At 43.2% G+C, this 22,103-nt stretch overlaps 1 protein-coding gene across 1 annotated transcript; it reads left to right on the top strand.

The window, feature by feature from the left end:
- Nucleotides 1–10,351: 10,351 nt before the first annotated feature.
- LOC130150360 (prolactin-like) lies at nucleotides 10,352–14,736 on the top strand. Its single transcript, XM_056341250.1, has 5 exons — nucleotides 10,352–10,444; nucleotides 10,590–10,741; nucleotides 10,858–10,965; nucleotides 12,346–12,525; nucleotides 14,201–14,736. Exons 1-5 carry the CDS (start codon nucleotides 10,414–10,416, stop codon nucleotides 14,393–14,395), a joined length of 666 nt encoding a protein of 221 aa, XP_056197225.1. The 5' UTR covers nucleotides 10,352–10,413; the 3' UTR covers nucleotides 14,396–14,736.
- The last annotated feature ends 7,367 nt before the right edge of the window (nucleotides 14,737–22,103 follow it).

Below are 22,103 nucleotides of genomic sequence, written 5' to 3'. Positions count from 1 at the left end.
CTCCACCCACACTCACTGGCCCGCATATTGGTATTTTAGTGGGGCTAAATAAGAAAATATAGCTCATGGAAGCAGTTCAGCAAATCCTCGGCCACCCTCCCTTAAACAAAGGAAAAGCAGGGAAGGTGTCATGCCTGAAGAGCGTCTTAGATACACAGCCTTCAAAGATGATTAGGGAACTGCATATTAAAAATAACTTCTCATCTTTTTCTGTTATTTTTTATTGTAATCCAGGCAGATAACAATGCCTATCACAAAGGAGGTTGTGTGCTTTCCTGGTTCCTGATTCCTTATAATTTCCCAAGCTTTGCCTTTTTTAGATTGAAACAACCACATATTCAGGATCTAGTGAAGGTTTATTGATTTTCTGAAAGACTTCAGCCTGAATCATTGGTGCTATTTCCAAATAAAGGGCGGGGGGGGGGGGGGGGGGGAAGGTTGTTTATATTCCAAAAAGATTAGGCAACATTTGCTTTATAAAATTCCAGTACTCTCCTTTCACCCACCTTTTCCAGAGTAGAGATTGGACACATGGAATCAGAAGTCATTTTCATATCTGGGATAGGTATTTTTTATTTTTGTACAACTCCATCCTCATATGGTCAAATTGTAACCCTTTGGAAAAGGAAAACACTCCCTACACATACAATATAACCTCCTTAGTATTAGCTGCAAACTTTCCAAGCAATCCTACCTTCGCTCAGCATCCTCCATCACAGAGATGACGCAGCTCTAAGCTACTACAGGACTGAAGATCTTGGCCATTACCCTTGAATTCAGAGTGTGCAACATCTCACCTGCACTGTCTCTGCTTCCATGCTGTGCTCTGAAACCCTGGAAGAGGAATTTGCCCGATTCAAATAGAGAGAGGACATGGACCGGTCCCATGTAGAGCAGTTTGGGAAGCACAGGTGGAGGAAAGCAGGACCTGAACTTGTCCTGCCAAGCTTCAGGTATGTCCTATCAAGCTTCAGGCCTCACTAGTAAGAAGGCAAATAGAATGGGGCAAACAGTTTGGGGCAAGGAAAGGGATGACGATTAGGGATTAATGAAGACAGGTTATGAGGCAGACAGGATAATTAGAAGCTGAATTTGAGGAGAAAGACTGCTACAGGAGGTAGGAAGAAGGGATGCAACAGGTTGAACAGGTATCTCACAACAAGAAGGCAGGGGAGAACTGGGGAAAATATCCAGATGCTAAGCACATTTGGCGATGAGAATACTTAGCATGTATCAGTGCCTCAATACCAGAGACAAGACTGAAATGGGTATCAGCTGTATCCAGCTACAGCACAGCCCCTTTACAAATTGAGATGGAACCAATGTTCCCAGGCCTCACTTGGTGTCACCTTAGTGTCATCAAACATCTTTACCCTTTCCCCACAAATGAATGACAACTTATTACTGCTATGTATTTCTTACCTTAAAAGAAAAAAGTCTGAAAACAGACCTCAGGGTTCCAAGCAGAGCTGGGTGAAACTACCTATTTTTTTCCCCTATGGCAGAGCAGGGGGAAAAGTATCTTCAGAACTGAAGAGCTGGGACCTAAACAGAAGATTTTTATGTCTGAATTCAGTAAGGTAGTACTTATGTAAGAAGTTTTTCATAATCTGGTGTGAGGCTTTTCCTCAAGTACTATTCATACCCTTTGCACTGCAAATTGACTATTCAAATGAGTATGTCATTTCCTGTGCCCCTCCACTTATCTGTAAGTTCGCTGTGCCTCTTCATTTATCTTTAGCATAGGTATGACAGCATCCCCTCACCTCAGGAATATTCTGGGATAATAAATTAATTAATGCGTCTGAACAGACAGATATTCAAGAGCAATAGAGGGAATTCAGAAGGAAGATGATTATGTATTCAGAATGGGTTTGAACAGTGTGCAGTAAATAAGGCATGGGAGCACACAGTGAACAACAGAAAAACAAAACTCAGTAGCTGTTTATTCAACTGAATACAGTACACTAAACCAAGGAGAAACCATGTGAAAAAAACACCATTCAGTCATGTCATTAAAGGCTATTATGCCTGTATGCACAAGGAGTGTGAAGGAAGATTCCATAACATACTTAGTATTTTCAGCTGCAGTGAGGAGCATTTTGTAACAAATTTCTTTACAATATTTGAGAATATTAAAAGAACATAGCGGAAATTATAAAGTATTTGACAAAATGGAGGATTCATATATTTATGTCATTTTGCCCATGAATCCTGCTCTAAAAAAAAAAGCTTGAGGTCTTGCCAACTACTCTATGCTGTAAAATATTATTATGCCAGTGGGGAAGACAGCTTGGCAACATCTGACACTAGCCAGATGTTAAATGAACTGCAGTTAACTTATGTCCATGCTACACTCATAAAAATCTTTGACCTTTGGTACCTCTGACATGCTTCTCTTCTACAATGACGATTTCAATATGGTGGCAGATGGGAATTCACAATTTAAATTAAGCATCACTTCAAACCTGTGGACAGTCCTGAAAAAAAAATGTGCATAGGGTAATGCTAATGCCTTCTCCCTACTTCGCTAGATGCTCTAAATAATTTGATTTCCTAAATAGAAGATATACCATGTATTTTTTCCAGATGGGTATTACAAAACTAACCCCAGGGGTTACGGTTCATTTTCAACTGTGCGTGCTTATTAATAATACAGGCTCAGGACCTGAACCCCACCTCTGTGGCACCAGTGTGAACCAAAAGTAAATTCATCAAAATCAGCGGAGCTATACCAGCATGATGGTCTAACCCAGTGCTCATTAAAGTCAGGCAAAGCCAATTAGAGATTTCAGCGGGCACTAGGGCAACGCCTTGAGATTGCCTCCAGTGTGAGAGGGAGATATCTCCATTTCCTCAAAATTCTCAGAACCGGGGTAATGACTTTGCCTAAAATTTATCTCCAAATAATTTCTGATCATGAGTTAAATGCACTTGCAAACATTGAATGTAAATTTTTTTCTACAAAAAAGGTTGCTCCAAATGCAAGTCCAGCTCCTTTAATATTTAACGCATCACTTTACTGTGCTACCACTGATCTTGCTGGCACAGTAGTGATACTTTTCACATCAGGAGAAACATGGCTAAGCTTGAAATATTTAGTATTATTACAGCATATCAGAGGTACTATACAGACTATCCTATATAGACACTAAGGAGTAGAAAGGATGGTGACTCACCTTTATTGTAAGAGTGCAGCTTCTTTTGAGAAGACTGACTTCTTATAGCAGTTTAGAGGAAAATGGAGTTCCACTGAAACATTTCACAAAATCTATAGCTGGTAAAAGTGACACTTCATCTTTCTCTGTCTTTTTTAGGCAATAAGATGATTTATAAATATTCACATAGTAGGATTCAATCATACCTTTCTCTTTTTTTAATCCATTTTTATAGTATTTTATTTTTATATTTGAGAATTACTTTACATTTAAAAGTAAGTGCATTCTTCAATGGAATTGTACATCCTAGAGTGCAAAGCTCATTTTCTCCTAAAGTTACATTGTCTATATAATATTAAACATTTTAATTATAGATTCTATCATTCCTGTTCAAATTCAGTGGTTTGTTTCTCCAGGCCTCATTCAAGTGTTGTAACATTGAAATATACAAAATCTAATATAAAATATATAAACCAAATTTGAAATAATTACATTTCACAAACAAAAATTTGTGTAGAAAAAGTTTTAAATTCAAAGTCAAGATCTCATAAGTCGTATTATCCTTTCAAGTTTCAGTGAAGATCAGAGTTTTCATAGAACATACCTTTCCCTGCAACTGGATCAGCCCCTCCAAATCATTATTAAGTATTAAAATCTTCTATCAGGTAGAACTAAATTCACACATACAAGCAGTCCCACTGAAGTCAACAGAGATGAGAATAGAAATGCTCTCCTCTTGAAAAATAAATTGAAACAATATCCAAAAGAAACGTCACTTCATAAATACAACAGAAACATTGATTTTTCCCACTTGACTTGTGTGATGCTTAGTGTGGTGGAAATCATTGATTTACAGTAATATCTCTTTAACATGGCAATTTTTTGATCATACACTCCACATTGACCTTACACCATTTATTCTATCTTTTTAGCAGGATGCATAATGAAGGGCTCCAAAACCTAAAGTACCTGAATTTGTAACTGTTTTTTTATCTTCAGTTTTACTTAATCTTCATGTACATACAGGTCTTCCCTGAAATAGCAGAGCAGTTCATTCTGATGGTTAGTCAGCAGATCAGCCATGGAATTAATCTCCGGAGGGCTGGAATAGAGTAGATGTTTCAAAAACATGCCTCTCTTTGCCTGTGTGCTACCATCACTGTCACAAACAGTGAGGAAGGTGTTTTCCTGGCTGCTAAGGACAATCGTTGTAGTCCCAGAGGAGGCAAACATGCAACATCTGTAACAGGCTGTCCAGAAGAGGAGTAGCACGAGAAGCAGCACCGCTGCTCCACTCGATGTGTCAAACACATGCTTCACCAGCTCCTGGACTACATTTGCAAATAAAAAATTAGATTCCTCTGCCTTAACTTCGTCTGTGCTCATCACCCTATTTTTGCCTGATTTGACAATCAACAAGCAAAACCAGGCACCAACAGAGATCAGTGATGGGTACCTATCTTCAAATGAACCTCAGAAGGTGCCCATTTCTGAATTTCAGATGCCTAAAACTGGAGGAGAGAAATTCTGTCTTGAATGACTGGAAAAGAATTGTGTTGCGTGCTCTGAACATCCATTTCGCTTCAGTATTTTGAAAATGAAGGATGACAAGATCCTTCCCTTTAGAAATTTGTCCCATAAAGACCTAGCACTCCTCAGGAAAAATTCTTATTTCTATATCTTGTTTTCCAGAGTGCTGAAAAGAGGATCGGATCTCTTATGGATGTTATTCTTTGGGTCAGAGTAAGGGCATAAGCTGGAGGATGCAGAAGAGAACAAGGCAGGGCTGTGGAAGGAGAGCTGGCAGCACTATCCTTCATTCTGTTGAACCATCTTAGCCAAGTTAACAGGACAAATGGAGAAAGAAGCTCCAGCAGCCTCTGATGTCTTCAGCCAAACTTCTTTTCTGGAATGCCATGGATCTAAGGCAAACACCAGCATACATACCAAACACATACACATCTCCAGTTCAAGCACTCTGAAGTGCACAGAAAATCAAAATAAAATGCTTTCGGCAGGAGAGCGGGGGGCGGGGAGGGGGGGGATGGGACAGAAGAGGAGCTGTGATTTCCTTTAGGTCTTTTACATTTGAGCTGAGAGCCAAGCACCCAAAAGCACATGCTGAAGAGGCAATCTGAGATTTCTATTTGGGCATAAGAGACCAATATGGAGCAGGAGGGCAGGCCTTCAAGTGGCAGTAAGAAGCAGTAGCTGAATTTTTGCTTTTGCTGATGAGATTGTAAAATGTGAGACAGACTCCTGTAAAGCCTTCACATAAAACTGGAGAAGACATGGGGAGAGCTCTCTGTGTAAGAAATTAAAGAAGCAGCAGGAGACACAGTAAAGAGTATAGCTGTAAAGCCAAGAGAGGACAAGGAAAGCAGGAGGCTTTACAGGAGATGACAATGGAGAGCTTTGATTATGAAAAGTCCTTATAGGTTTAAATAAAAGCAGATTCAGTGAGGATTGAAACAGAGAAACATGACTGAAAAGAGCATAAAAGGGAGATAAATCTGATAAATGCACAAAAATTCAGTGAGTGTACAGTTATTAAAAGAGATGGAGAATGAGGAAGGATTTTGCCCAGAGAGACAAATGGAGTCAAGGACTGTTGTTTTAAGATGAGGGGACTAAAGGATGTTTATACTGTGAAGAGCGAGAGGAAGGAGGAGAAGAAAGATACAAAGGAAAGAAATATGCAACCAAGAGCAACACAAGATCTGCAAACAATTAATTTTTAAAAAATGGATAGTTGGGCAAACAGACAAGTTTCCAGATCCACTCTGGAAAAGTTCATGTTTGCCCAAAAGCTTCTTTTCATTTTTTCCAGCTATACCAATTGATCCAATGAAAAATACTACCTGTTCTTACTTATGTTGTATGGTCTAAGTCTTTGGATTTTCTAGACTGCAACAATCCAAACCGATCCAAATCAAAACAAAACCAGGAAGTTTAGTGATTTAGTATGAACGCAGGGTGGGAGATAATGATTTGGACATCTTTTCATAAGAGGAGAAAGAGAAAAGCAGAGAAGTTAGTAGTGAGAAAAGCCAAACACTTCTACATGAAGCGGTAAAAGCAGAAGTATGCCTTTTTGTTTACAGATTTAAGAAAAAACATAGATCTGAGATGCAGCCTTCAGAAAAAGGTTGACTCCTTTAGTGAGTAGACAGCTCTTTTTTCACTTCACTTCTAAGATCCAGGTTACATCATTTCCATATTGTTTTATTCGAGAACTCATGTTATCAGCTTTCAGAGAAAGTGTGTGACTTGTCCCTTCTTGAGCTGTAAAATGTGCCTGTTTCTATGTTATATGAAAAAGGCAAATCAATAGTGGATAATATTTGTTGAAACAAACCATTTCAGCTTTTACACCTTCATTTAGGTGCAAACTTAGGAGTGATTTTGAACACATAATGAACTCCAGTTGGTCTTGCACTATAAAGCTTTAGCAAGCTGGAAGGGGGAGAGGATTTTGCCCACTCACCCATCCACCCACAGCAGGATGAACACCACTGCTGACTGTCTGAAAACTGCTTGAAAGTTTGTAAGAAAAGTTAGATAATGATGGAGTAGATACTGATGGAGCTTTCATGGTGTCCTTGAGCAAACTGTTCCAGTCCTTAATTCTCCTAGCCATAAAGAACTTCTTTCTAATCTCTCATTTAAATCGCCCTTATTGCAGTTTGATCCCATTATATCTTGTATCCATAATAAACGTGGTCGGTAATTGCTTCCCTTCATCTTTGCAGCTACCTTCTGCACATCTGAAAACTATCCTTGCCCCATCTTTCCCTGTTAGAGAGGAAACAAACCCGCTTCCTTCAGTCTTTCCTTGTGGGCCATGGGGGTCTTTAACCTGTGATCATACTTGCTTTTCTCATCTAGGCTCTTTCCACCTGGCTCGTATCTCTCTTGAAACGGGATATCCAACAGTGAACACAGTATTCTGGCAGAGGCCTTACAAATGCAAGGTATGGCAGAAGAACTCTTTTGCATCTCTCACAGACAGCGTTACAAAGAACATTCCCCAGATTGCAAAACAAATGAATAAACAACGCAAAGCAACAGTAAGATACTACTGACTTAGGTTTAGCTTGTTATTTAGTACAAGCCATGATCCCCTTCTGTTTGACTGCTGTCTCGTTCCGTACTTGGGCAGTCTAAGCTTTTGTCTAAGCTTAGCGCTTCGCATTTTTCTTCACTGAACTGCACCCTGCTTTCTTTAGGCTCTAATTTTCAAGATCTTGTTGAATTCTAAAATGCAAGTGATTTCTTCCAGTCTGGTGTCATCTACAAATTTAAAATATCAGTGAAGAGCCGGGAAAAATAATTCTTAAACATTTATATATCTTTTGTTAAGAAAACATCATTCCTTTTAGAAACTAGAACCTTAAAAAAGAAACTTCATAATTTACCGTGTATTCTTTTCTCCAAGCTGTACTGCAATTTCTGCTGTGCAAGTCATTTACATTTTCCAGAGCGCAAGTTCACAGCTCCTTTGAAACTCAAAAATTTGCTTAACATTTTAAGTAACCTTTTCTAGGGTAAGATTTGATGTCAGGTTTTCTCCAAGACACATGAAAACCAAAAGAAAATGGCTATTAGCCAGTAAAAATAAGTCATTGATCCACATGCTTCCTATATACACACTACCAGTGTTTTTCAGATCCTGTCATGTGCACGATTGCTCATTTTCTGATAGGTATCAGGAATGATACTAATATTCCAATCCTTCAGTTGTACCACAAGCCAGAAGTATTTTACCAGCTATGAAAGAGCTCAGAACTATTGCCAAGGCTTCCTGTATGATCCCCATTAAGAACTGTCTCAGTACCTCTAACCACTGAAATTAACAGCGTTGTTTTACTTATTATAGATAAAGCAGAGGTAAGAGATGAGAACAACCTCTGCTGAATAGTGTAGATCATTAAGCACAACTCAATGAACTGCCTTTAATACTAATTTTAGGAGTTCAAAAAACATGAGGGATAAAAAGTATCTTATGGACCCATTGCACTATTGACGTTTAGAAGTGACTTTGGGGAATTTTAGAGAAGTGAGCTTGGTCTGTTGAGTTCAGAGATGCATCAGTTTGATGCATTGCTGGTAGAGGCTAAGCAGCATGTAGACTAGTCCAGTAGAAAGATTTCTAGTATTTGCTTATATTGATCCAACTCTGTCAAGAAAAAAATAAATTCTTTTTGGAGATTGCAGTCACTTAAATCAAATCTAGCTAGCTCAGTGCACATCATAGCCAGACAAATTCCCTGGAAGGACATGTGATTTCTGGGTAGCTCTCAGAGAGAAATAACCTCCCTTTGAGATTTCTGAATGAATGAAGGCAATGTAGATTGTGTGAGAAAGACATCTGAATACTCTTTCTCATGTGCTATCTTTTCAACCTTCCTTTGGGCAAAAGGAAATAAAAATCTCTTTTTTCCTACTTAAAAATCTGTCTTGTTAACAAAGAGCCAAATTCTTAAACAGATGCAAAAAAAGAAAACAAAACCTAGGCAGACAGCACAAGCATGCAAATGAGGGACTCACTTAGCAGTGACTTCTGCTGACATTCTTGGCACTAAAGGTCTTCACCTCTCTATGCCTTGAATCTGTGCGCATCCTAAAATGTGTCAGCTTTGACAGGCTTTGGAGTTCAGTGGATATCCATGCAGACACCTACTCAGAGCCCAGAAACTGACACCTAACTCCTTGGAGGAGCTCTTATTTTCAAAATGTGAATCCTTTGGAAAGGCCACTTCATGCAGAATGCAGTGGCAGGTGGCAATTACTTTTAAGATTTGGCTAGAAAAGTAGCTGCTTCTGCTTGTTTTCTAACAATTAGTTAGCATCCACACAGAGTATAGGTGACTGAGGGCATTCCCTCCTTGGCCGAGAGCTAGTCAAACTCATGTCTTCCACCTCCCGAAGGGGTCCTAGTCACCCAGCTGTCCCTAAATGGTGGGGGAGAGAGATATTCATTGTTCTGCTGGAGGTACGGTCCTTCCATTTTCCATAAAGGCAATTGGGATTCAGGGGTTACAAAACAGATGCATGACTCTAGCATAGTGGCTGGGGTAGTCACAGAGGAAAAATTACAATTTCATGTCAGCTGTATCCTCATTACTAAGTGGACTGCTCCCTTGGCAGTGAAAAACTTCAACAAGATGGGCAGAGCTGTCTCACTCTCCATGTCGTAGGAGCCACCAGTTACGGCAGTCCCCTGGCCAGCCTCAGCTTGAACACCCACAGGCAGAGAAGGTGCCTGATTCCACTCTACCAGACCCTGAGCTGTTCCCGTTGGATTTTAAAGTGGTAGGGTGCCGAAAACCAGAAAACAGAGCAGTAAGACCCTGTGCTCAGGTTTCCTTGCTGGTCAGCTTGAAGCAGCTCCTGGTTTGACATGTCAGCAGTCACCAGCCTCATGACAAACATCTCACCTTTCCGTGTATGCCTTTCAGGGTTCCTCAGGATCTCACACCCAGCAGCTGGGGACAGCAACCAAATCCACAGGACTTGTGCCCCTTTGGGGATCCCAGTCTGAGTGCTTTGCTGTTATTCCCCTCACCTTTTAGCCGTACGGGGGACATCACCAACCACTTCAGGCACACGTGCACCACCAAGCGTGCAGTCACCAGTTTTCGCACCTTTGGTGCTCTTGCTCTGACCACTTGCAAGAGAGCAGGGAAAACAGATCTGATCCTAACCATGGGATGAGAAGAAATGGTTGGGAGATGAACCTCATCAGGCCAGGCTCTGCCCCTACCCCTCATGCTGCCCATCGCTGTGCTTGTGTAAACCCCCCGTTACCCCTGACAAGAGCGGGTTTTTTTCGCCTGGTCTGTTCTCACACCTCACCCCCTCCCACGGCAGCGGGCATGCTGGCGCTGGACCTGGCAAGCCACTGCTGTGGGGCCGCAGGAGCCGCCCCCCCGACCTCGGCGGGGCGCGGGGGTCGGAAGCCAGCAGCATCCCCCCCCCCAGAGGCCGGGAGCCCCATTTCTGCTGGGTCCTGGGGGTCGCCCGGGGCCGGGGGCTGGCCCCGGCGGTGCGAGGGGCGCGCCCGCCCGGCCGCCGAGCCGGGAGCCCCGCTGCGGGCGGCTTGCTCACGGTGGCCGCGGGCTGCGCACGTCAGGGACGGGCCCGTCATGACCGGGAGAACCCCCCCACGCCACGCACGTCCCCACCCGGCATATATAGCGGACGCGGGGGCAAGGGCAGCCGATCCGCACCGGGCAGCGGGCTCCGCGGCACCATGGCCCCCGCCCGCGCGGCGGGGCGAGCAGGTGAGGGCGGCGAGCGGGGGGAGCGGGCCGGGCCGGGAGGGGGGAGCGGGCCGGGCCGGGAGGGGGGAGCGGGCCGGGCCGGGAGGGGGAGCGGAGCGGGCCCGGCCGCCCCCCGCGCCCCCCGACGCCGCCGCGCTCTGCGCAGGTGCCGCCGCGGCGCTGGCGCTGCTCTGGCTGCTGGTTTGCGCCCCGCGGGACGCCGGCAGCCGCCTGCTGACCGTGGCCGATCTCTTCGACCGGGTGATCCGGCACTCGGGCCGGATCCACAGCCTCTCCACGGCGCTCTACGCCGAGCTGGTGAGTGCCGGGCCGGCCCCGCCGACGCGGACCGGGCTCCCGCCGCCCTGCCAGCGGCCGCTGCCGGCGGGGCGCGGGGTACTCCGGTTGTTTCTTTAGGTTTTCTTCCCCCATAGGAAAAACACTTTCCTCCCCGTGACAACGAGCTGGGGAAGCCCGCTCGGAAGTGCCACACGTCGGGGATGCTCACCCCCAACGGCAAGGAATACGCCCAAAAAATCCCGGTAAGGCGGGACGGCGGCGGGCGAGGGGCACGGCGGCGCTGGGAGGTGGCTCCGCGGGTCGCACCGCCTCCTTTCTCCCCGCTGAAGAAAGAGGAAAATACCCGCCCGCCCGTCAGAGCCCCTAAACGCCTCACCCCTCACGCTGCCGTGGGCCCCCCGCCCCTCGGGCTGGAGGCAGGCAGGGAGGTTTTGACGCCTCCGGTGCTTCAGGCCGAAGCAGCCGGTCTGTTCTGACCCCAAGCGGGTGCGCATCGCAGAGGTGCTGCACGCAAATCAGTCGTTTGTCGTGCTTTACAAGCTGCATGTGGTTACATCTGCTCAGGTCGTATTTATTAGTTATAATAAGGGTATTGCAGTAGTACTTTGTCCAAATGACTGGCAGACGGACATCCCTTTGGTCTTGTGGCAATGTCTGCAGCACAGACACTTAGAAACCTGTGCACGTGACAGGTAAGTTAAATGAATCGGTGTCCCTGCAAAGTACAAAAAGCAATCGGGAGAAAGAAATAACAGTCATTATCTCTGAATCGGTAGTTAGGTAAGGGGAAAAGCACTGCAAATTGTTTTAGACAAATGTAATGCCAAAGAGAAAAAAAAAATCACTACTAGTTTAGAGATGAGCAGGAAGACTTTCTTCAGGCAGAGAAAAAAGCAAATTGTAAAGTCGAGGATACAGGAGTGGGAGAAACTTTTGCCTCTGGGAGGAGACAGAGGGAGATGTATGTCAGCGTTTTGCTCTTTGGTTGTGATGGCATGAGGAGCTTCCCCCGAGGTGTTTAGAAGCTCCCCTGGAAGGGCGATGGAGGCCCTGCCTGCTTTAGGAAGCTTTAACCGATCAACCTGATTTCTGAACTTCTGTTGCAAGAGAAGTCTTACGGCCATTGAGCTTCTCTTAGAGAGGCAACCGCCCTGACCACCATGCACTTTCTGGGAAGTGTATCTGCAGCAAACCTCTAACCAACAGAGCTATAACCACCGCAGGTATGAGGAAACACCTGCACTTCCATACCAGCCCACAGAGATGTCTATATGAGGCTTATTGGGCTCTTGAATTATCTAGGAATTCCTGAAAGCTTTTTCAGTACCAAGTACATTTGACAGGAGCACCACCGTTTTGCTAATGCTGTATTCACAGTTTTAGGTATTACAGAGCTTGGGTCCAAGAAAGCCGAAAACAAGAGAAATGCAACTTTTGGGTGTTGCTTATATATAAGCAAATAACCAGGGGTAGAGTGGCCCTTAAATTCTGAATACCTGAAAACTACTGAATTGCAGATGTAAATCGCAATCCCACTGAGATTTCACAGTGAGACTGTCTAACAGTTTCATATGACCTGCTGCAAACTAACAGAGAAATTCTTTACTGTTTTAATTTATAAGAGAGAAGAACTGACTCACTTGATACTGAAACTTCTCCAAGCCTGGAAAGAACCTCTTTCCCACTTCAACCAGCATATTGAGCACCATCAAGAGCTACCTGATGACAGCCTTAGCAAAGCTAAGCAAATCAGCAATATGGTACATGAACTGAAGACTGGAGTTGAGAAAGTAACAGAAAAGGCAAGATTTTCAACGTAGCTTTTATTCATACTAGTCACATGGTGTGAGCGACTTCGGGTGGGGGAGGGCGGGGAGGGCAACGTCTGCTCTCACTTGAGCTATAGCCTTAGTGCCAACAGAGGCTCTGATCCAGCAGCACTGGGCTTCGTTACAGATACAGGTATTTTTCAGTCAGAGGATGTGACTTAGTTTATGAATTGGCAGATAAACACAGATGCCATTAGATATGTCCGTATGTGTAGAGCAGTATTTTATTTATATGAAAGAAAGAAGTACAAAGACTAGGGCCATTTACAGCTTTATATGTGACCCAGTAATGACTTGACTTTTCTAGGGTAGTAAAGATGTGTTACTTAATTACTGTTTTCAGTTTTATTTGGATTTCCATTATAAGTAATTCAAGTATCATTGCAGAATTGTATGCTGGGATAAATTCTTCAAGACAACAGTGGCATTGATGAAGTCAGATGCCAGTCATAAAACAAACTAAAAACACCATTCCAGATTCTGGCAGATCACACATAAATTATTGGATGCAATTTTTTGTTGTTTCCTTTTCTGTCTTCTCATTACTAGCTAGAAGTCCTGATCTTTGTATTACTTGTTTCACCAAAACTATAAATAACTGTAGATATGAGTGCACAAATGGGGGCTGTATGTCCATTCTCTGAAACGGCTACACTGCCAGGTGTCTGTTTCACTAAGAAGTGAATAATAAACTAGTATCTTACAGTAGTAGATCACCTTTCAGCTTTATGAGCACGGGTGGGGAATACAAGTTTTTAAATGGTAAGCAGCTCATCACTAGAATAAGTGGAACTGTACCCCGCTCTAAAATGCAGCCCTGCTTAGGGTGACCAGAGTTACAGATGAAAAGTCCATCTTCCAAGTGCAGCCATGGTTCTGGGTTAAAATGGACTTGCAAGTTCAGATGTATTCAGCCTTAAAGCTTGACCTTGGCTTGCTTCATTCTGTAACTGAAGCAAGCCGTCCAGCTCTAAATTAGCTACACGCTTCTGGTATATTTATCTGATTTTATTTTTCTAAAACACTTCTGAAGGGATTACTGAGAAGGAAAGCTTTGAAGTTTTGACCTCTCTGTACTATAAATGTACCACAACGTAGAAATACAGTTAAAAAACTGAAGCAAACAATGCAAATACATTCCAATACTTTGCAGCTGTGTTTTTCCATAAGACACTAATTCTATGCTTGGTTCTATTGTGAAGCTCCTCCTCTGAGAGGTGATAATGGTCTGCAGCGTTCACCGGGTGAAACAGAATGCTCGCATTAGATGCTTCCCTTCACAAAAATCATTAAAATAAATGGCCAAAAAAATCTCAAGACTGATTTGCTTTATTACTTTGAAAGATATAATTATTACCAAACAGGGTTCCTCTACTTAAACTCAGATGAAGTTATAGCCTGGTATTCTTGCATTACTAGTGTATCAGATCATTTCTGGGTAATCTAAAGGTTGTATAGATACTGTTAAGGTAAAAAGACAATGTTATTCTCTGTAAGGAGCTTTATATGTAGCTTCAATAAGTATGTGAAAGGTCTGGAGTCGAACAGCCCCACATAGTGATGCCTCGGTTGACTTCTGCACTAGTATTTCAAATATCTGTTGTATGTGTAATTACAAGTTGTACTTCTTTCCTTGTTTTCAATACAGATGCAGTCAATGGGAATCATCAGCAATTCATTAAATGGAATGGCATCATCTGAAGCCACTGGTTTATCAATTAGCAATGAAGCAAACATGATGAGTGACTCTGATTTTATTCACTGTTTCAGGAGAGACTCCAATAAAGTACAAAGCTACTTAAAAATTCTTAAATGTAGGATTATGCCAGAAAATAGTTGTTGAGTTGTAATCTCTTGACAAGTAGTCTTCAGCATGTTGTTTATAAAGATGAAAAAATAGGATTTATAAATTATCACATTTGCAGTCATTTTAATAAGAAAGTGGTTTTGAAATTCTTTGGCAGCTACTTGACACTGTTGACCTATGCAGCTGAAATATTAAATAAAGCACCATGTGTGTATGTGGGTTAATGCACCAGATAAAAAGGAGCACTCTAGCAGTAGATAAATAAATGTCCTTGCACATTAACACTGTGACAGACAATGTTATGGCTAATTCACACAGTGTAGGTATATACATAGTTGAAAGTGAAATTCAGTTTGTTAAACATCGGTACAAATACATCTGTACACTATGAATAAAGTCTATTTTTATGGGGAAAAAAAAAGGTTTCCTCTATTTTTACATAAATACATGCCTGCAGAATCTTGCTTCACACTAAAGAGTGGTATTGCTATCTATCAGTTTGTACGACTGCAGGGCCCATGGCAGACTTTTATGTTCACATCATACTTCTTACTAATTTCTATGTGTCGTGGTTTAACCCCGGCCAGCAACTAAGCCCCACGCAGCCTCTCTCACTCACTCCCCCACAGTGGGATGGGGGAGAGAATCAGAAGAGTAAAAGTGAGAAAACTCGTGGGCTGAGGTAAAGACAGTTTAACAGGTAAAGCAAAAGCCGCACATGCAAGCAGAGCAAAAGAAGAAATTTATTCACTGCTTCCCATGGGCAGGCAGGTGTTCAGCCATCCCCAGGGATCATGGCTCCATCATGCGTAATGGTTACTTGGGAAGACAAACGCATGTCAGACATCCCTTCTTCCTTCCTCTTCCCCCAGCTTATATACTCGGTATGATGTTCTATGGTATGGACTATCCTTCTGGCCAGTTTGGGTCAGCTGCCCTGGCTGTGTCCCCTCCCAGTTTCCCTGTGCCCCCCCAGCCCTCTGGCTGGCAAGGCCTGAGAAACTGAAAAGTCCTTGACTTAGGATAAATGTTACCCAGCAACAGCCAAAACGTCAGTGTGCTATCAACATTGTTCTCACACAAATCCAGAACACAGCTCTGCACCAGGTACTAAGAAAATCAACTCTACCCCAGCTGAAACCAGGACACTATGGGCCTTCCCATGTGCACCACAAGATCTAGTTCCTAGCACTTCTGTTCATTTCAAATGCTCTTTTATACCTGTAATGGCTTCACTGATTTCAGTGGAAACTCCTGAAGACAAAGTTTCTATGTGAAAGGTAAGTCAGACTTCTGCTCCAAATACACTTTGGGCTGAGGGCTGAGCCTGGCTGACGTAGTGGTGAGTCTCTTTCCCAGAACACATGCTGACACAAGGCTTGGGTTTTACAGTAGCAATGTCAAACTTCATAGCAAATAAAAACCTGAATGCTGTCAAGTATTTTATAGCAATCACATTTTCCCAGCAGCGGGGTGGTGCTGATGGCTGTTTATGGAATAAAACACCTTTGCATTCAGATCTTAAATGAGCCGTTTGAACAGGCATTTATAATCCACGTGGATTTACCTGTAATATTCCTGACCATTTCATCGCTGAATGCTCTTTTCTGGCCTCCCCTGGTCATGGTGGTTGTTGACAGTAGCTGGAGCTCAGACTGCCAAGAATGGAGAGTAAAATGCTGATGATTATTGAATAATGATACTGGATTTGGGCTTGAGAAATTCAGCAGGAAAACATTTCAAAGAAATAATTGTTGAGAACAGAAGAACAACCTTTTCAGTTACATCTCGTTAACTGCCAGTATCCTCAGATACCTACTATCTAGTAGGCAGCTGATGTACTTCCCCAGCTAGAAGCTGTGCATGTTCACAGCTCACATCTGGTCCCTGCTGTGCCACGTATGGTAGAAACGTGAGGGGTTATACAGTGCCAGCCCTGAAGAAGTTACTAGCAGCAATTCCTTAAGCGGTAAGATACTACAAACACATAATGCAATAGCAGCATTCGTGTGCAAATTTTGAAGAAATTGCACGAAACCCACCTCCAAAGAGAGCAAAGGAAGGCTCTTCTAGGCAAACAGAACCAGAGAGCGATGCCCACCCTGCCTGCATCTATCCACAATCATGGAAGACGTAGTACCAATTGATAATTACAGCATTTACACCAGGTGTAGCCCCAGCCCGGAGTACAGCAGCGTGCTGGAGTTGTGTGTCCGCGGCGCCAGCCAGGAATGCCTGTCTCTGAAACGCTGAAACCGGGCACGCCTGCACTCCTCAAGGAGAAAACCGGTGTTGGGGTGCGATCCCTCTGCACCTCGGCAGAGGCGGCGCTGCGCTACCCCAGCTCGGAAGCGGGAGGTGACCGGCACCGTCCCGCCGCGCCCCGTCCCGCCCCGGGCGCCCGCAGTCGGGGATGACGCGCTGCGCCCCGCGCGGCCACAGGGGGGCGCCACGGGGGCGGCGGGCGGGAGCTGCTCGTGTCCCCGCGGGCCGGAGGTGCCGGTGGTGCCCGTGTCCCCGTGGGCGGGAGGTGCCCGTGTCCCCGTGGGCAGGGAGCTTGGTGACTCTCAGAGTGAGTTGCAAGGTGGCTTGGAGATCAGCCGTAATGGCTACTAGGGACTTGGGCAGCTGGGAAGACACCCCAGCGGTTGCAGCTGAGGGTCAGGCGGAAAACACGTTACAAATGAAGTAGATCATAAAAACAATTGTCACCTCCCTCAGAGAGCAAAACCCTGGGAACATTCTGCTGCAGAGAAATGCAAAAGCAGAGGAAACGAGGAAGCAGGTGCCACAGGAGGAACAATGCACTGAAGTATTATCCGTAGTCGTTCGTGCTCATTCGCGTTGTATTTCAAGATTTGCCTTTGGCCGAAGCCAGGCGTGTTGGTAAAACAAAAGCCTTCCTATGCGGCCGACCTCGCCTTGCTTCCTCTTCTGATTGAGAAAACAACTGAGCAATGGGCTGAACAGAGCATGTTTTTCTCTGTGGCCACCAATGCTTCAAACAGAAATCCCAGCGATGGTTGCTTTTTACATGGGAATACCTCATCTCCTGCATGATTTCTCTCCAAGACAGCAGCAAAACTAGTCGGGAATATTTGAAAATGTAAAATTGTGTGCTACAACCAAATTCTTTGGAGAATGCATCATTTGCATCTGAGACTATCAATTTAGGAGAAAGAACTTTGCAGATTAATGGAAAAGCAGAAAATTAGGATTGGCTTCCAGTTAAGTGCTGGGCTTATGCAACAACCTGTAACAATGCAAGTTACAGGTAAGTCACGGCGTAATTTCCATTAGTGGAACAACCTGTTTCCATTAATTTTCCTTGTCAGCAAATTAAATTTAAGAATTAAAAATATCTCCATTTTTCTTCACCATCGACCTTATTCCATGAAACACTGCAAGATAAACCCAGAATATTGGCAATTTTGTAGAGTTCAATTAATTTTTCAAGTTTTTAGAAGTTGCTTTTGTGTGTTGAAGATTTCCTCATCTTAACTTTTCCATGTTTTCAGAACGATGCAGAAGGGTATGACAGACACTCTCAGTGACTGAAAATTCTTTTTGTTCCTTTCATAATATGCTAAATGGTTTTGATAGTGTTACAGATAAATTTTGACTGAGTCTGATATGTGCTGATGTTTGGATGATAGATTTAAGTGATAGATGTCACTTGTAGTTTAACTTTTATCTGAAACCGTACGATAGCAAAGAAGAAACAAATGGAAACAGTCTCCTTTGAATGGCATGCATTAACATTCAGCTAACTCATATTACATTCAAATGTTGACATGCAAAGAAAAAGTTTACTTGGAAAAACTTAAGACTTCCTCAAAGGCTGGATGTTTACAGAAGGTGAGACTTTTGTGTTTGGCCGAGTACTGGAGGATCACTGTTGAGATGTTGCCTTACGGCACCCTCATCCACCACACCCAGCTTCATTGCTCAGTTACTGCCAGTAGCTGCAGGAAACCAATGAGTGGGAACTGCCGTTTTTTTCTGGACATTAATTTAGGTGCAAGCCTGCATGGGGAGCATCTCAGATGCAGGTTTACATACCCCAGTTCATCCTATCCAGCAGCAGTTGTCAGGCACATAAATTACAAGCACGGTCAATAAAGGCTTCTACAGTCAATGGCAATTCCATCCACTGTGAACCTTTCTCCACGGGGGCTTTTTTGGTCTCCCCATGGTCCAAAGCTAAGTCTCAAGTTAACTGGACCCTAATTCCTCTCCGGTCCTTTCTGAAGGCACTGAATTTACAGCTAACTTGCTTGAAGTTGGTTTGTCTTTCCTTCTAGTTTGTGAGAATCAGTAATGGTCTTGTTGGTAGAGGGTGCTGAAGCATGTGAATGTACTTGATTTATGACAGTCTTTTGACTGTGGAACATATATTCGTCAGAGGAGCCATGTGGCTACAGTGATGCCAGCTGGTATTTAAAACCCAGTACTAGTAAATCACAGCAGATAAAACAAAACTGATGTATCACTGCGGCTCAGGAGTGACATTTGACCATTGCACTGTTGTTCTGACACTGAAGTTAGTAATGCAGTTTTGTGCCTTAAAGCAGTCTTGTTCTCCTCAGCGGATCACAGCAATTAATTCCTGTTTGGCAAAGAATCAATACAAACAAGAGAACTTTCAGAAAATTATTTCATACTATAAATCTATACAACCCCAGTGTAAGTGCTGACACACATGTGGCCAGCAAATCCAGCTTTAGCCATGTTATATGAGGCGTATGGAGGAGCTAGCCGGCCTCTCACGTTCACAGCCTCACAGCTTCCACACGCAGTAAAACGTGACTCTGGCTGCGCCCGATACCGACTGGCATAATCTGCATCACTTGTGATACCTGTTGAAGGGCGCCGAGCCAGACCTAGAAAAGGAAATCTGCAGCTTCTTGTTAGGTATCAGAGAAGCTCCTTTGAGTGCCTGACCTTAAGAATAGACTTTCAGGATGCATATTCAGACCCATCTGGAGGATCTCCAATAGGTGGGACGAGAAAAGCCTCTCCTGTTCCTGTTCCTGAGGCTGCTGGCTTGGGCAGCAAGATCCCTAGTCAGCAGACAGCCTGAGGGCACAGGACTCTGCAGCTCTGGTAACAAAGCCAGTACTGAGCCTCAGCCCTTTCCCCCTTTCCCTGTTGTATTCTGTATTACATCAGCATCGGTAAGTTGCCAGACTAAACAGAGAGGTGCCCAGAGAATACAAGTATCTGCTTTGTTTGCAGCCTCTGAAGCGTTAGCTTTTTTACCTGCGGTTCGTAACCCGAGGTACCTGAACTCTTCCCAGCCCCAGGATCCCAACAAAGGCCCTTGGTAATACTCTACAGCCTGGAACTATAGCCTCAAAATGCCGCACATAGGAAATACCTCAGCCACCCTACAACCATACTGCAAGGCGATCCACTGGGTCCTGTCTTTGGAGTCAAAGTAGTATGTTGCTGGTTTTAACTGCGAGGTGCCATCGGTATCTGACGTCACTCCATAATACCAGATACATTCTATGCCCTACACCTCTGCAATGCCCCTGTTACAAAGCACTTCAAAATTTCCTGGGGATTTTGTATATCATTTGCGCTCTCTTTGTTCTTTCATAACTAATGCATACATTATTTGAAGAAAACAAATACTACTTGATCCTTCACACAGAAAACACCAACACTGTAAATATATTTTTGTATTCATAGAGGATACTGTTTCTCATTTACCAAGTTTTCACAGTAAGGACTGAAGGGAAACTTCTCCTCTAAATAGCTTAAAATAAAAAGAATCAAGGTTGTATGTGTCATGGGCCTAAATCCATCTTGACTAACTGAATCAGTTTATGTTAGGTGTATTTCAAAATTCACATGTATACTTTTAGGGTTTTTAAGAAAGCTTGATCAGCATTTTCAAATAAAGAATGTTTCATCTGGCATACTGGAACTTTATTCTAGCTATGGAATATGAACACTGGTAGGAGGTGTTAAGAGATTTGGAGGGCTGTAAAATGGTCTAAGTTTTAATAGGCTATAGTGAAACCAGAACTTGCTCAATTTAAAACACATCTAACTGTGAAATCAGTTTTGCACAAGCCTTGCTTGATCTTTGCCTCAGTGAGACGTCCTTCAGATGTATTCTGTTTAGCACATCAGCTCAGGTTTGACAGCAGTTCACATTCACAGCTTGCAACGCCATCAACTGAATTTCCCAGAAAGCACTCTGAATCCCATCTACCCTCTCCAGAAGCATTGCTTCTAATGCTGATGCTTGATTGACTTGCAGCAAGAGTATGAGCACCCATGAAAGGTGAGATGGGAAAACCCCAGTCACCCCCACCACACACTGATGTCCTCCGAAATGGGAAGCACTGATGAATACCCCCCCCCACAGGTACCTCCACTTATCATTTGATGGTAATTTGGCAATATCTGCATGCCTCTCATTGTAGGCGGACACTAGCAAATTCCATTTCAGAAGAATCTGGGCCACCAACACTGGCTGGTCCTTCAGGTATGACCTAGTCAAACAGGGCAGAACTACGACTTCAACAGGACAATTGGACAGTAAATTCAGCCCATGTGTGCACAATCTGTCTGTCCATCCCTAAAGGTTTTAGGCAGAATATTAGTTTGTTTTGAGATTTCCGTTGCAAAATAGGAATAAACTTCCCACGTTACTGAACAGTGTATTACACATGGCATACTAAATGTGTTCAAGTGCCTTCTGAGGGTAGGTATCTAAGGCAGCTTACACTAATGAGGGTTTGTAACAACAGGAAGAAATGACTTCTTCATTTTTCTGATTTTTTTTTTTTAAAACAAGTGTAGGAAACCACATGCAAAGAATGACACATAATGCAAGACTAGAACTGCACAACTGACCACTTAGAAGGCAGGACACACAAAAGGTGGGATACAAAAGTCACCTGATCATGCATAAAATTTATGATACAAGCTTTGTCACTGCAATCTCAAGTTTTTTAGCTGCAAATGCATCTAAACTTCACCTCCCAGATAATGCAATGTAACAAGGGGAATAACAGATTATCCACCAAAAGGTAAAAATTAAGTAACAACTGTATGGATTTTGAAAGATGTACAATATAGTTCAAAAAGCTTTAGAGCTCAAGGCAAGAATAATTAGAAATAATCACAGCATGTATGATGGGGAAAGCCAGACTAGATTATCATAATCATATCTTTTGACTAGAAAATACATGAATCTGCCAGAAATTAAGTAGTCCCTATAAAACCATAACGGTTTCCAAAAGGTTTTGCCCGTAGCATAAAATACCTTTATCTTTTCAACAAATGCATTCATAAATGTATGATAAAGAAAAAAACCCTGTTCTGCTCCCATTTTGAGCTATAAAGCCTTGCAAATAAATGAAAAATTATACTTAAATTCATAGAGTGATTTCCTTAAAGTGGATGAAGCAAGCAAATCATTTTAAGTAAAGCAGTTTTGATAATATTATTTGAGGCTACTTGTATTGCGTAGAATACTGTCCTGTCCTTGATACACACATATGCGAATGCGTACTTACTGGCACCAGTTTAAAAAGGAGTAAGTCAGGAATAAGGCAGCTACGGTACGCCATCTCCTTAAGCACTTCTCTGAGATGACTGTAGTGACAGTTTTTCCAATTATAGTTCTATTGCTTAGAGTATTTGGGCTACAATTCTGCATATTGTCATTACAGTTTTGAAATATAGAAGAGATTACAAGAGATTGCACTAGCAGTCTGACAAA

Source organism: Falco biarmicus, chromosome 5 (genome assembly GCF_023638135.1).
Source record: "Falco biarmicus isolate bFalBia1 chromosome 5, bFalBia1.pri, whole genome shotgun sequence".
Lineage (NCBI taxonomy): Eukaryota > Metazoa > Chordata > Aves > Falconiformes > Falconidae > Falco > Falco biarmicus.
The sequence above is the reverse complement of the archived record's forward strand: the minus strand, read 5'-3'. Positions and strand labels throughout refer to the sequence as shown.